Source organism: Copadichromis virginalis, linkage group LG9 (genome assembly GCF_057382275.1).
Source record: "Copadichromis virginalis isolate Kocher_CV1m ecotype Utaka linkage group LG9, C_Virginalis_male_GT1.1, whole genome shotgun sequence".
Lineage (NCBI taxonomy): Eukaryota > Metazoa > Chordata > Actinopteri > Cichliformes > Cichlidae > Copadichromis > Copadichromis virginalis.
This window is the reverse complement of record NC_140626.1, coordinates 8,820,417-8,835,486: the sequence shown is the minus strand read 5'-3', so window position 1 is coordinate 8,835,486 and position 15,070 is coordinate 8,820,417. Positions and strand designations below refer to the sequence as shown.

The window sequence follows — 15,070 nt, the reverse complement described above, 5'->3', positions numbered from 1 at the left end:
TTTCCTCAGTGTTAACATGCCGGGCCATTAATTGGCTAATGGAGTATATACGGTGCAGTGCAGGGGTGGCCTCTGAGGAGAAGGCAGGGGGAATGAGAGGACCTGGAAGTGGAGCAGCAGTCACAGGTTGCCCACAAAGAATGCAGTTAGCAGGTGTGTGAGGTTTCGGGGCTAATGAGCATATTAGAGAGCAGAAAAACGGCTTCTAAATTCCAACACAGTTTCCTGTGGTTGTGGTTATATCAAGACTTGTTCAGCTTTCGACTTGCACCACGATGGCTCCCTGATCTTTATGTGACCTTTATGTGACCTTTATTGCAGTTATTTTTTGAATTGCTCAGCTATACTCTGAGCAAATAGTCTCTATGTCATGAGTTACAAAAAGCCAGTTTTTGTACTTCTGCAGTCGGCAGACGTTTACCGCAACTAAGCGTAGATTAGCGCAATTTCATGAACACAGCAGCTCAGAGTTGTTCACACTTGTTCAGGTTTGACACCAACAATAGATGGAAGCAATCTGAGAAACACAGGAGAGAAGAGAACAATCTAGAAGAGTATTTATAGATGCCATTTGAGCAGCTGCAGTATTGTACACCACGTTCTTGTACATGGAATGATAATTCACGAGAAGAGTTTACAGATAACAACTACAGCACAGGAGTTGTGTTCTTCGTTCTTGTTTCTACTCCATATTTTGGAGTTTTTGTAGAAATGAAACTTTTTCACGTACTGTGTGACGAATGCTCATTTTTATACTAATGGGTCGAATTATTTGAGACTTGTTCGGTTTTGAGTACCAATGGAAGTCCTCTGATGCGTCTGTGATGGTTTTGCCTGGAAAGTTAAAGGTTTTTGCGACTGTAGATTGAGAATTGTGTTTTCAGCCATTTTGCATGAAATATAAATAAACACAGGTGTTCCTCATTGCAGGAGGTTCTGTTTTGTTTAGTACAGAGCCTCAATTAGTGTGATTAGTAACAGCTGTGTATTTCTAATATATCATGTCAAAATGGCTCCGCTGTAATAGCGTTGGGGAAAATATTGTATTTTGCATGGTGATATTTTATCGATACAAGGATATCGATAAAATATCACCATGCATCTATTGATACAGACGCAATATATGGATACTTTACTAAATACATTAAAATAATAATATCCGGGAATGTTACAAACAAAAGGGCTCATCTCATCCACCACCACCCGAGAAAATGTTCGCTGACAAACATCCAAATCAGAAAATCCTAAAAGAGGACATGCTCTTCCACACATACACACATGCATACATACATCCCGACATATATACAAGCACCGGCTGTCAGCTGATTATTTTTAGTGATATTCCTATAGAACTGGAAATGTGCTTGACAATCTCATTTTGTAGCAAAAAAATAAAACTGAAGTGAGATAATTTTCTTTTATTAGATCAAACACATACTGACAAAGTTTAATCTCGAGGACATAATTTGATGTTGGGGAAAAAAGCAATAAATCACAATATATGTTAGCACAATACTCAGCATATCACAAAATGTCGCTGTAATGTCACATCGTGGGTGAAGTATTGTGATAGTATTATGTTGTGGGATGTCTCTATGGTAAAAGAGGTTTGCGTAAGACATTTCACTCGAAGCTTCAAATTTCAAACACACGCATGCGCGCGCACACACACACACACACACACACACACACACACACACACACACACACGCCTGTCAGTGTCTCGTTCCGGTTCATTCTCCTGGTTTTGCAAATATTTCCCAACATTTTTTGATGTTATTCCATCAAGTAGTTGTTGAAGTATTTGAGTGTTTTTGCAGTGCTGGATGACACTGCAGCAGCAGAAACTGGAGACACATCAGTGTGTTTAAAGTTCATAATTCAAAATGTATATTAACGCACATTTTACATCTGCTACATTTCCAGTAGTCACGTTTCAAATCTCAGCTTGGCACAGAGAAAAGCCGCTGCCACCTGGCCACAGATGAAAACTCAACACCGCGTCACAACCCAGCCTTTTTCTGTCTGACATCCAAAAGATAAGTCTTGCTTTGACAGCAGAGCAACAGGTTTGGATTGCTGATATGTTTTCTCCTAAAACACGCAAACAAATCTTTTCTACAACCAGACGAGCCGTGGCTTTGCTCATGAAAAATTAAGCATTAGATATGCTGAAATGAAAGCCTTTTTTTTTTTTTGAACACATTTTTATTACATAAAAGCAACAAAGTTACAACACAGAATGCAGATGTAATAAAGCCAGTGGCGGAAGCAGCATGACTCATAATTTTGCAGTTTTTTGCTTGTTAAGATCGTCTTATTGAAATGCACCTATTAGCCTTATCCATGCCGGACTCCTGAGGCCTGGAGGAGAAGTCTCTCTCTTTTAGCTTGATGTCGCCAGTCTAGCCCCGGCCATTATCTCATCCCAAATGTCAATATTGCCGTTTTCATGAATCTGATTAGTCCATAAAATGCCAGAGGGTCTTGAGATCCCAGTGGACTTCCGTGAACCTGTGGTAACATCATTGTCTGGTCCTTCCTGGCAGAGATCTGACATCACTTTAGCCAGATGGCAGGTGAAAAGGCTTCTGGGATTTAGTGTCTTTTTTTTCTTTCCCCCCCTTGTTGGACTTTCTGACAACTACACACAGCTAAGCCGATCATTTCCATTGTTTACCTCGTACAGAGCCATGCAAAAATACACCAAACTAGCTTCGGGGCTTTATAGATGACTGCACATCATGCAACATTGCATCAGGACTCCATCAAAATCTCATTCTGCAGATAATGCTGAGAAAATGGGATTTTGGACAGCTAAAAATAAACAAGGCGGTCTACGGGTTGGAAGAGGGAATTGGGTTAATTCAGCACTGAAAAATGGTGATTGTTTGAAATGTGATTAATGTTATTAAAATACACACACATGAGATGGAGACTTCTGTGGGGGGTGTGGGGGTTCTAGTTCCTTTCAAAACCTGCCAATCATCTGCGAGGAGCCGCAGTTGGGGATCAGAGGTCGGTTATGACCTGAGGTAAGAGGGAGATGTAGCACGGGTGGGAGGTAGCGTGCTTGTGTCCGTGCGTGTGTGGATGAGCGAGTTACCCTGCAGCACATACAACATCTGGAACCAGTGAGCAGTGCAGAGACTGCTGCCAGGGTCACCACAGTGGGAGGTGCCCCCCCTCCTTCCTCCTCCTCCTGCTGTCCTCACCCCTTTTCCTCTCTTCGCCTCACTGTACATCCCTCTTCTCCCACAAAGCAAGCTCTCCTCCCTCCCGTGCAGCACCCTGACTGAGCCTTGTTAGTTGCAGACAGACGGGCATTCACATGGAACCCCTCTCTGACACAGGAAAGCCCCGTGAAAGGGGTTGCTCTGTGGAAGTGATCCTGCGGAGAGCAGCCGCATGGAGGGGAAGGAAGGGGCAGGAAGGACGTAGATGAGGCCTAACTGTTTCCCTCCTACCTTATTTTGTTAGAGGGCCGAGAGAAGAAAGCCACGTTAGAGGTTTACCTCTGAGAATCTCCTCCTTATATATGATCAATATGTGAAAGTTTGCTGTAAGCTGCGTTGCTTTATCTCATTACTTCCTTATTATATATGTATGATACATTTCAGCTTCAGAAGCAGAATTAATTATTATTTCATATCTCGAAATAACCTTTTTAGATAACCCAAAACTACTGAATCCTTAAAATATTATACCATTAATCTGGCTTTTTTTTGTTGTGTTTGTGCACACTAATTCAGAACTCCTGCCTGACATTTCCCCTTCATTGTGTTCCTGACAGAATACAGGCCAAGACGCGGGAACTCCGTGAGAAGCAGGCAAAAGAGAGAGAGTACGCAGAGATCCAAGATGTCGTCAGCCGCACCTTCAGCTCAGACGAGGACCACACTTACGCCGGCATTGGATCGCTGTGCTCATCAATAGACAGCAGCACCATAGACCCCTACAGCCACCCCTACCATCTCCCCCAGAGTCCTCTGAACCCTCATCCTCCTTCCCTGAACCTTCAAGACAACGGTCCTCCCCTGGAGGCGCTGTACGCCCAGGTCAACAAGCCTCGCAATGGACGCCCCGCAGCTCCAGACAGGTAAAGGATGCCCCAAAAAGCAGTGCTTTTTTAAACTCTATACCTTTCTTGTTCATTCAAACGACACTAACTAGCATTGCGCCTTTGCATCAGTGTAGTTGCTTTACACCTCATCTATAATTTATACACAGTAATGTGATTGTATTTGTTCGCTTCTACTTGTCGTGGGTGACTCGTACTTTGCAGAAAAACAATGGATTTCACACGAGGTTTCACTGCACGCTCCGTCCCACAAGACATTCCTCCCGTGCAAGCACCTAGGTGAAAGAATAACAGCAGATTATCAGTAATTCTCCATGTGTTACAATTCCACATCAAGCAGTTGCACTTTTTTTTCTTTCCATTACTCTTGGATCACAGGTAATACTCCATGACTTCTCACATCCCTTTCCAGACAGGCACATTATACCGGCTTTCTAGACAAAGGAGGGAAGTCTGCTTTAATATAAATATTTGATGTGAAGACAATGCCATGTTTGATATTACTCTTTTAATAGGTGCCAAAAATCCAGTGTGAAGCCAGTGTTGCCCTCCCATCGTGTGTGTGTGTTTTAATTTGTTGCTGTGATTCAAAAGTAGAGTGCTTTTCTTTCTTTCTTTTCTGTTTATTTTTTAAATTTAAAGAAGAGAAGGCCTTGTGGGACAAAGCACGCAGTAAACCCCCCTGTGAAATTCATTGTAAATAAAAGTGGTTAAATATAGTTTGCCAGCTCAAAAAAATGCTCGTTTTTCAGCTCAGTTGTACTGTGTTTTTAGCAATCGAGAATTCTCACCAGTCAGTGTGGTCACATTAGGAGCCTGCTATTCTCATGGTCTCCCATAACCTTAGGGCGCTGGATAATTCCCACATCCTGTGATTGACAGCTGTCACTTGGGGGCACGTGACCTTTCACTTCTAGGCACGTATGTGTTAACAGGGGACGTATGTGTTAACTGGGGATCCAGCGTAATCACAAATCACTATGGCATATCATGGAAATGTAACTAGACGTAGCCTTAACACATCCTGCAACTACTGTGAGTATGTTACATTCCTCCTGTGTGTTTCAGGCTACTTTTGCACTGCGTTTTTTTGAATGGATCAATGGGATCAATTATTAGAGAGAATTGTCGTAGCTCACAAGTGGATAGTTTCAGAATAGATGTGAAGGAATGTACACAGAAGTAAAAAAAACTGCAACAAAGGGTGGCATCTCGGGAGGGGAAAAAACCCAGAAATCCCAGCATTTTATTTGATCCTCTGATGGCTAGCACTGCATATAAAACACTGGGACACGACCACAAGGTAGTTAACAAGAAAGCACAAAGCACAAGCATCGTTGCTCGCCTCATAGGCTCAACCAAGAGTTGCAGCTAAATCAGCTTTTAGTGTTGGAGGAGGCTGAACCAACTCCCTGTGTGTGTCTATGTGTTTAAGGAGGAAGATCCTCTGTCAGTAGAGATGATGAAGTTGTCTGTTTCCTGTGATCGCTGAATTAATCCATTTACCAAAACATCCATAGGTATGGATAAAAGCCACTGATTCATATTTTTAAAGTCAAGGTCATGTCTGCACGTTTCTACAGGTAGTGTTTTTGTAGTCATAGCAACTGCAAACTTCTTATGGAGGAACTGATGGTGAATAAAGAATGTTTGATTGGTTTTCAGCAGCTGTGTGTAGTCAGATCACAACATGCTGGTCAGTGATGCACTCCAGACGCTCTGTGCAGGGATACAGTGTGAAAGCCTTAGTGTGAGACAACCATGTGAACGACTTAACTGCCAGAAAAGGACATTTAACCATCAATCTGCTTATTGATCATCTCGGAGAAAGCAACAGTTTCCCTGTATGATGGGTCTGATTGTCAACTCTTCTGTCTTTTCTTCTTCCTTTCTCTTGTTATAGCTGTGTTTCGGACACATCTTTACATGTTTCTCTCAGCATCTAATGCCTACATAGTGGTGCATGTTAATCATAAATCCAAGCTTACAGTAAGTTTGGGGTCTGAGCCTTGAGTACTGATAGCACAGTATGGATTTTCTTCTATGTAGGGATGGGATTAGGCGTCGCAAATGTTGTGAATTGATTGGAAATGTGCACTCCATGTTCAACAGCGCGTTTGTGTTTTGCACCTCTTGCTGCTTTGCATATCTTGTGTATTCCAGCCAAAGCTTGAATGCATGTAATATTTGCCTTTCTGCCTTTGAGAATAATAATATTCTCTGGTTCTTATTTTGCTCAGAGGCTTTCTATTTGCAATTTGAAAGAAAAAAAAGAGCTAGCAACACATCTGCATTTCAAGACTCCTGTCACTTGTCTATCATAACAAACATAAACAGTAATTTGCATTTCTAAATTAAACTTAATGGAACTTTCATTGTCAAGAATAGGGCGCAGACACAACAGAATTTACAATCATTTCTGACTAATCCATGTATCGAGGCAGCGAGATTGGAGTGAGAACTTTTGATTTACCTTGCAGTTATATGACTTACACTTTCTTTCTTCACTTTTTAATCCTGACACTTGCTTCTTATTTTGGAGCATCGGCAGCGATGACATGAAGTTCGTGTATGAGGTGAAGAAAAAAAAAAGGAAAGAAAAGTTGAATATTGTTCATTGAGCTCGGCTCATTCGCGGATGTCAGTTTTCAGTATGAAAGAGAAGAATGAGCAGCATTTAACCCTGACCTGGATACTGTTACTTCCTTCTGAGGAGGCCCAGGAGAAACACTGTGATCAAAGCGACAGATTAAGGATCCTGTTTTACTCGGTTGTTTGAGTGATACTCTGACAGAGTTGAGGTCTGCGGTTAGAACTGCTATATAAAAAAACGTGTCATTGCCTTTTAACCTGATCAATTTCTACCACATGACCCTGTGCACTTCATAACAAAAAGCATCTGTAGTGTGCAACAGTATACACTGTCTAAAAAGTAAACACATTTATTGCATGTCATGCCAAAAATGCATGTTGCATAAGAACATTTTAAAACAAGCAGTTTATTTGTGACCAGCAAATAAATACCGGCAAGTAAATAATATTATATGTGATTAATACGATGTCAGAACTCCTGATTTTCATATGATCACTAGAAGCAAGGCACGGTTGCATAAATCTTGTCAGGAACCAAGAAAAGAGAATTAGGTTAATATTAGCTAAGACCATATGTGCCAATCAAAATAAAGCCTACAAAACAAAACATATTAAATACTCAACAGAGACAGAGAACTTGTATATGAACCTGCCTTAGCCGATTAGTTTTCTTTCTTCCTTCACTCATTTGCGTAGCTTTGAAACAATCCTCATGCGTCCAGCAGTCGAAGTTCCCACTTGTCTGTTTAACATCATCTCAGAACTTTCGTTAATCAAATTCAGTTCCATTCAGTTTTATTCATATAGCACACAATCAAAACAACAGGCCTCAAGGCTCTTGCAATGTAAAGACCCTACAGTAATACAGAGAAAACCCCAACAATCTGAGAGCACATGCCCAAGAGCAAGCACTCGGTGACAAAGGGAATGAAGAACTCCCTATTAACAGGAAGAAACCTTCAGCATAACCAGGTTCAGGGAGGGGTGGCTATCCACTGCAATCTGTTGGAGGTGAGCGGAGGGAGACGAGAAAAAGTGGTGTATAAATACACAAAGATTCAAAAGAGGTGAATGGAGAAGAAACACTCATTACAGCAAAATACGTTTAATTAGATGGAAAATCTTTCTTTAGCTTCAGTAAACTAAGCAGAGCTGCTTAGTGGCCCTTTGGTTTGGTTTTGGGCGGTGGTCCTTTTCAGAGGAGGTGGGGTCCAGCTGCTTGCAGATCAGATCCTGTTTTCTGTAGATTTTGGTTTTGCATCTGTGACTCACTTTTACTTCTTGTTTTTACATACAAGTGCTTTCATTTAATGCCTTAATTCACCCGTGACTCTGGGCAGCTAACAAAGCTGCATACTTGTTTATCTACTACAGTTCATAAGACGAGGCCACAGCTGGAAAAATAGCCTGGGTATGCTCCCCTCTCTCTAATAGACCTTTGGTAATGGAGCTCTAATAGGAAGGTCACTGTGACTGTAAAGCTGGAATGAGTCAGACCTGAGCCTATAAAACCCTTAGAGATACGAGGACCCCTGGTCGGTGTGGGCGTCCAGAGATCCCGCCCGTGCTGTCGTATCAAGTTTTACTGTTCCTCCGTGAGATCACCGTACAACAAGAGCTCATTTGACAATTTATTACTTACCTCCATGTTATTAGAACTGGCAGCTCCAGTGCTGTTTTGACAATGCTGTCAGACTCAGTAAAACTGAAGGGCACCAATAGACAGCTGGGATTTAATTATGTTCAGTTTTGTTAACGCCTTATATAAAGTAAAGGTAAATATCATTTGTCACACTGCACACAGAGTAAATTGCACTTGCTCTGTTACGGAGCTTACATGAGAGTGAGGCAGACGTAAACACCCGAACAGCGTTTCCTTTTAAGTTTGTTTCGTTTCACCTTATTAAAAAAAAAAAAAGGTAAGACCTAGCAAAATGGAGTGACCTCATTTCTTGACAGGCGGTTGACAAGTCAACCCTTCCATCTGCCAAAAATGGTTTGGGTGACTGGGACTGGATGCCGCGTTTCAGAACGACAACCTGACAGGTGCCAGGCTCCACGGGGTTTTTGGGAAGCGGGCGTGAAACAAAGCATCACCTTTGAGAGTGCAATTTGATTGACTGCTGCTCCGATTACCCAGTTGACTTTCTAAAGCCTCTTAGAGCACGGGCAAGACAGAGTCAGGGAGACACAGAAGAAGAGGTGGTGGCGGTGGCGGTGGCGGTGGCAGCGACGGCGGGTGGAGAAACGATACGGAGCTCACGGCGCTCAGCTGTGCAAAGCCCTTGAAGTCCTCTGCAACTCAGCAGCTCTGCAGAGTTTGGCAAGCAAGCAGCGAAGAGAGGAAAACAACCCAAAGAAACACTCAGCGCCGTGTTTTTCTCCTCGCTCTCGCCGCACTGAAACTCAGTCAAATCCTCCACTTTGCATGGTCGTGAAATTGAATTATGAGGCTGCTAATGCATTTTCTGCTGCTGATAAAAAGGTCAGGCTTTTCATCTCAAAGGAACATTTTCTGAGCATCCCCCCATCATCGCCTCGTGATTCTGCCCAAAGATGTTGACTTTTAAGGTGGGAAACGTTGAGACACAGATGCACAATCTTCAGTTGTGTTACGTGCTGTAATGTCTGAATGGACCGCTGGATGACTCTATTACAGTAATGCAGATGAAGAGTAAGTTCTCATTGAACGGCAAAGCCCCCCCACCCCACAATGATCGCTGAATCAGTCTGAAGTAATCACTTTTTTATTGTTTGCTCTCTTATTTTGGCGACTGTAATTAACTCTACAATCTGCAATCAGTCTCTGTGATTTTTATAGTCTATATTTTCATTTGGACGCAATCAAAGCGAGATTAACAACACTTTCTGACTGCAACATCTGTAGCTTTGATTAAATCCTACCTCTCAATAATTCATTGGTAAACAAATGAATCTTTTACGACCCTTGTAACAGCGTTAAGGCTTTAATAACGGCTCGTGAGCCGCTAATAACATTTTCTTCATGTCCCCGAGGGAGTCGGATTGATATGTCTAGCATCAAGGAACAGTTTTGCTTTAATGAGACACATACATTAGCTGTAACGAATTACGCTTTACTGACTTGCTGTTAAAGCAGTTAGTCACATAACTGTGTTTGGTTTCTTTTTGTCAGTCCAGTTTGAGTCCCAGAGCCTTGGAAGCATTTAGTCTCTGAGAAAAAATCCTTGTGAGTTTTCCATTCTTTTCCCTGAGTGTCTGTGTGTAGCTTTGATATTAGTGCCTCAGTAATTGTAAGGCGTATTCCCTGTTCCTTAATCTGGAATGTTAGGTATTGTTAAGAGCACTGAGGATGAAATGGATGAGTCCTCGGGTGAATCCTCAAGGCGCTCAGCTAGCTGTACCCACAGGAAAATCTGTGCACACAGCTTTTTAGACGTTTCAGTCCCTGTATGGCTTTGGAAAAGCCCTACGTAATATCTGTAGATAGGTTACAAATGAGGGGACAGCTCCAACACAAAGACACACATTTGCGCACAGACTTTTGCCCTTTTCTCCCAGCCCGCTCTGTGCAGCGGCGATAGTGCAGGAGGCCTAATGCACCAAATGCACATCAGCCTTATCGCAGGGGTTTCCACACAGATAGCAATGAGTATCTCCCAGGCAAGGCAAGTGAATTATTTTCCTGGTCTGCTTTCATTCTTTTTTTTTCTTCTTCTTCTTTTTTTTCTCTCTTTTGTTTTTAACCTACCACTTTGGAAAGGGCCCTGTGGGATGGATGTGATGAGATGGAGCGCACAGAAAGGCAATTTATCCTCCGTTTGTACCATTACATTCATTTAAGAAAGCAAACAGCCTGAAAGCATATCGAGAGAGAGAGAAAGAAGGAAGACGCGAGCGTGAGAGAGATATAGACCCACCTCACTTCAGCTCTACATCAAGTGGATCAAGCTGATTAAGGTTGCGCATGCAGTGTTTTATCAACGGCCTTTGAAGCCTGGAAGACATGCGTACAGTACCTAATGAATTTTCACAAGAAGATGAAAGGAAAAGAGGGGAGTGTGAGGCATACAGGGCAGACATACCCCAGCAGAGAATATGGAAAGGAAAGACTTAGGGGGGGGGGCTTGTATATGGCTGGAGGATGCTGAAGCCTTGTTTGTTGATCAGTTCTAGAGGACCTTCCATTTCTGGCAATCACCAGCTCTAAATAGAGATTTAATCCACTGCTCCAAACTCCCTTGAAGACATCTAATTCCCGACACTGCAACCGACTGTACGGCACAGAGGAGATATTCACAAACTAACAAACTAGACGGGCATTTGTCAGGCCTGGCAAGTTTCCCTCTACAGTTTGGTATGAAGGTGATGATTTGTTTTGAAAATGTCACAGCGACTAATTGGGAGAAAGCTCTGAGAGAACACGCTGTTAGCAAACGTGGAATATATTTCTCCTGGAATTCAATCACTTAGAAATCCATGTTGATTAAATAACACGCGTCGCTGTGTGTGCCTGTTATGGAGATCTCCGTGAGAAATTCTGCTTTTCATGTGATAGATAACACAATTTTGCAAACTGATTGTGGGTCCTCTCCACTAACATGCACTCCAGAGCACTCCAGAAATAGATCAGGTGAGGAATGTGACGGAGAGGCAAGTGACTGCCGAGCGGGTTTGCACTGTGGACCGTGTCAGCAAGCTCCCATGCCTCTTCATCCTCCTTCAGCCTTATTTCGATCTCTGCCTGTCACTACAAGAATAGCATTCAAATAGATGCACACAGAAGTGACCCCAGTGTCAGCCACGGCAAGACATTGAAGTTGTTCCAGGTTGCTTAAGGCTTGAACTCTTACTGTAAATATAACTCGTGAAAGAAAGGGAAGCAAAACTGCCAGGTTGTGGAAACGAGTAGTTAATAGCTTTCTTTTACTGCTGTGTATTCATCAAAATCCATTCGAATAACAGCTGCAACTTAAATACTGACTAATAAGTGTGGTGTGTATTGTTAACATGTTGGTAATCTACAAGATTAAATCCATAGTACCAACACTGTGTCCTCTGTAAAATCTTTATATCAAAGCTTACCTTTACCTTGTCGTCTCTTTGTAATGTGTGACATTATAAAGAGACCACTACATGAACATGAGAAAAAACATATGTTTAGTTGTCTCCTACATCAAAAGCCAGACTGTGACCTACATGCTGTTTTCCAAGTGATTCCGGTGTTGCAGCTGTGCCAAGAAGTCAGTCCGTTCTAATCAAAAGCCGGTCAGTGTGTACAGGGGCACGTAATTAAATTTACCTTACCACATCTGAGCCACTGAGCAAGTGCTCTCAGCACAGAGCAGCATAAGTTCCCTCTATTTTAAGAGCAGTATCCATATTCCTTTATCATACTACGGCATTGTCATTCCAATCCCCGTGCCTTGAACAAGCTTCCAGTGGCAAATCGGATCTCAGCAAAACCCTTTGTAATTACAGGGAGCTGAATGGGTGAGTACGTCCCAAATCCACAAGACCAGCCAGCGACACATTCCATCTGTCTTAAGCCTTCTTCCAATATTTGAGATTGACTCATGAGGAGGTACTGAAATAGTGCGCAGGACCATTCTTCTTCTTCTTTTTAATGTCTGTATGAACATTCGGTTAAGTTCTGTGAAAGTTTTGGACAGAATTTGTGATCACAGTGTGGGCCTTCACATTCAGTCTTTATAACTAATTGTGAATGGTGCATCATTTTAATTAAGAGTGTTTGTGTGTTTAAGTAATAATATGAAAATGTTGGACAGACAACTTAAGTGTAGTTTTATTTACTTATGAAATCAATTATTTGCTTTGTTTTGATAACACTTGTTGGGTAGCTTACACCATCTTTTCTAACGTAGGTATCAGGTTTTCGTATGTGTTAGCAGAGTGTATATCCTGTGGTTATCGAGTGAACATGGGACTCATTTCCTGACTGTTACTCTGTGGTCCCATATGTGCAGAATTTAAAAAAAATAAATTTACTAGGGAAAGCCTGGAGGCTTCCCTGTATATGTTACAGGGCACTGATAGGGCCCAGACTGGACTTTAGGGCCCCTTTAGCAAAAAGGGACAAATGCTTCATTACCTGAGCTGGACATGTTTGAGCTCACTGTGGGACCCGATAAAGCCCTGTGGAGGCCACCACACATTTCTAATGCCATCAGCGTGCCTGTAAAAATGCTCTTAGTCCCATTCAACAGAGTAATGGCAGCACACAGCTTTGTCGGACCACGGTAATGGGCTCATGATGTCATTGCGGATCATCGCAGACCTAAAGGTCTTAGAGCCCGGCTTGTTTTCAAAGAAAAGCGGGCTGTTTCAAGGGAATCGCATTAGCATCCCTCCGTTTCCACTGTACCAACTGTGGTGGGGTGGGGTTTGTTTGTGCCAAAAGAGATTACTTGGGAAGTTAATAAGCAAAGGCATTTTAACCTAGTCAGACTTATTGAATTGGTTCACTGATTGGACCAAATGCCATGTCGGTCCTAAGCAATAAGCTCTGTTATTCCTCTCCATTGTCCTCTTGTCTGGAACAGTAAAAGTAAGAGTAAAAATACAAGGAGACTTTGATTTCACTCATTAAGTACCACTTACATCTAGCTTTTTAGGAAACAAACAAATATTTTTGCTTTCAAATTTCAATTTTGTCACAATGGGCATTTTCGCTCTCCCGTCTCTGTCTTAGAGTTTGATATTGTGGTGTTATTACCACTTAGAAACATGTGCAACTGTGGCCTCTCATCGCTCCACTATCTTTTAGCTTTACAGCTTTTATGGCTGATGGTCTGTAAGCGTCCCAGTGAGATGTCATCCTAGAAACACTTGTCTTCTCTGCCATGGTTAAACATAAAGAATAATCCCCATCCTGCAGTTATACAGCTATCATTAAAGGCTCACCGCCAGGCCGACCTGCAGTTAGTTTCACCACGGATAATGGCCGTGTTTTAGTGGTAGTCAGGGACGTCAATTAAAATCCACAGCTTTTCTTTATGACCTTTTGTAGGAAGTTGTGATTTATCTCTTGCATCTCAGCGAAGGTTGACTACCTAACTACTTTATAGTTTTCTGTAATGTTTCTATATAATGTTACTCTCATAATCATTGCTATAAACAGATGTCTGTGTATTAATATTTAGATTTATTATTTCTGTCTGCTCTGTACCAGGACTTTCCTTTTTCATTTGTAGATTGCTTGTAGTGTGAGAAGTCCAAACCAATAATGCTTGAGCAGACAAACAATCCTTGATTCTAGTGGAAGGGCAAGCTGACACATCACATGTAGAAAGGAGGGACTTGTTTTGAAAGGAACTAATTTCCTGGTCAATAAAATACCTTGAGTTGCTGTATAAAACTTTAAAATTAGTGACAATTTCTTGGATTGAGACAGAAAAACTTTGTTTGCTGGAAATGTAGTGTGTAAGTGATTTATAAAAAACAAACATTATTCAGCCTCTACACTATGGGTGTCAAACATAAGGCACAGGGGCCAAAATTGGCCCGCCACTGGTTGGCTTTGGCAAATGTGAAGGAAGGCACAAATTTTAACCTTGTTTCTGTATTTTCAGTCCTACGGTATGAGTAAGTAATAGATAGACAATAAAATTAGAGAACGTTGCTATATTTTCACTGTCTACTATAGAAATGTATATATTGGACTGTCTGCTCAATGAGCTAACAGAACTTTTTCTGTCATTTTACACATTTATTTCTTGTAGTTTAAGACCAAAGCAGCATTTCTTCATGTTGAAAATACTGAAAAACTGAGACGTGTTGCTGAAATTTCAGTTGTTTCCTTTATGTTAAAATATCTCCGGTATTAGACGTGCAGTTAAACTTCTTTACACCAACAAAAAGATCCTCTGATCCGGCCCACTTTGGATCAAAGCTAGTTGTTTGCGGCCCACAGTGTAAAATGCGTTTGCATACAGGGTTTTAAAAGTCTTTATGGCAATAATTTCACAGTTTTGCTATTTTGAGGGAAATTTTACATTCATGCGATGAATAAAAAACAGTTCCTAAATTATGCTATTCAGAGGTGCACAAACAGGCCAGATAAACAATTTAAAAAACCTGCATCTGTTGTAGGATCACATTTACACTATGGTTATGTTATTTGTCTCACTGTGTATCTACATAATCACATTATATCTCAGCTGACATCTGTTTCACAGCAGAATCGTGTTAACCTGTCATCTGAACCATGGAATCATCCTGGCATCCACTGAGATCATAAACTGTGAGACAAAGAGGTTAGACGTGTGTCATCGGTCATGGTCGAGTATTTCTAGCTCTTTTACATTACTATCAGGAGACAGATTCAGGTTAGTCAGGAGTTTTTTCATCTCTTTTGCAAGTTTTCTTTGTAAAGAATAAAAAAAACTTTCTACATGA

General features: G+C 41.7%; 1 protein-coding gene across 1 annotated transcript in view; it reads left to right on the top strand.

The window, feature by feature from the left end:
• Positions 1-15,070, top strand: part of LOC146701227 (partitioning defective 3 homolog) — a 358,058-nt gene that overhangs the window by 276,814 nt on the left and 66,174 nt on the right. Inside the window, exon 21 of the mRNA XM_085467562.1 lies at positions 3,794-4,099. Coding sequence (XP_085323688.1) covers positions 3,794-4,099 — 306 coding nt within the window. The remainder of the gene's footprint in view (positions 1-3,793; positions 4,100-15,070) is intronic.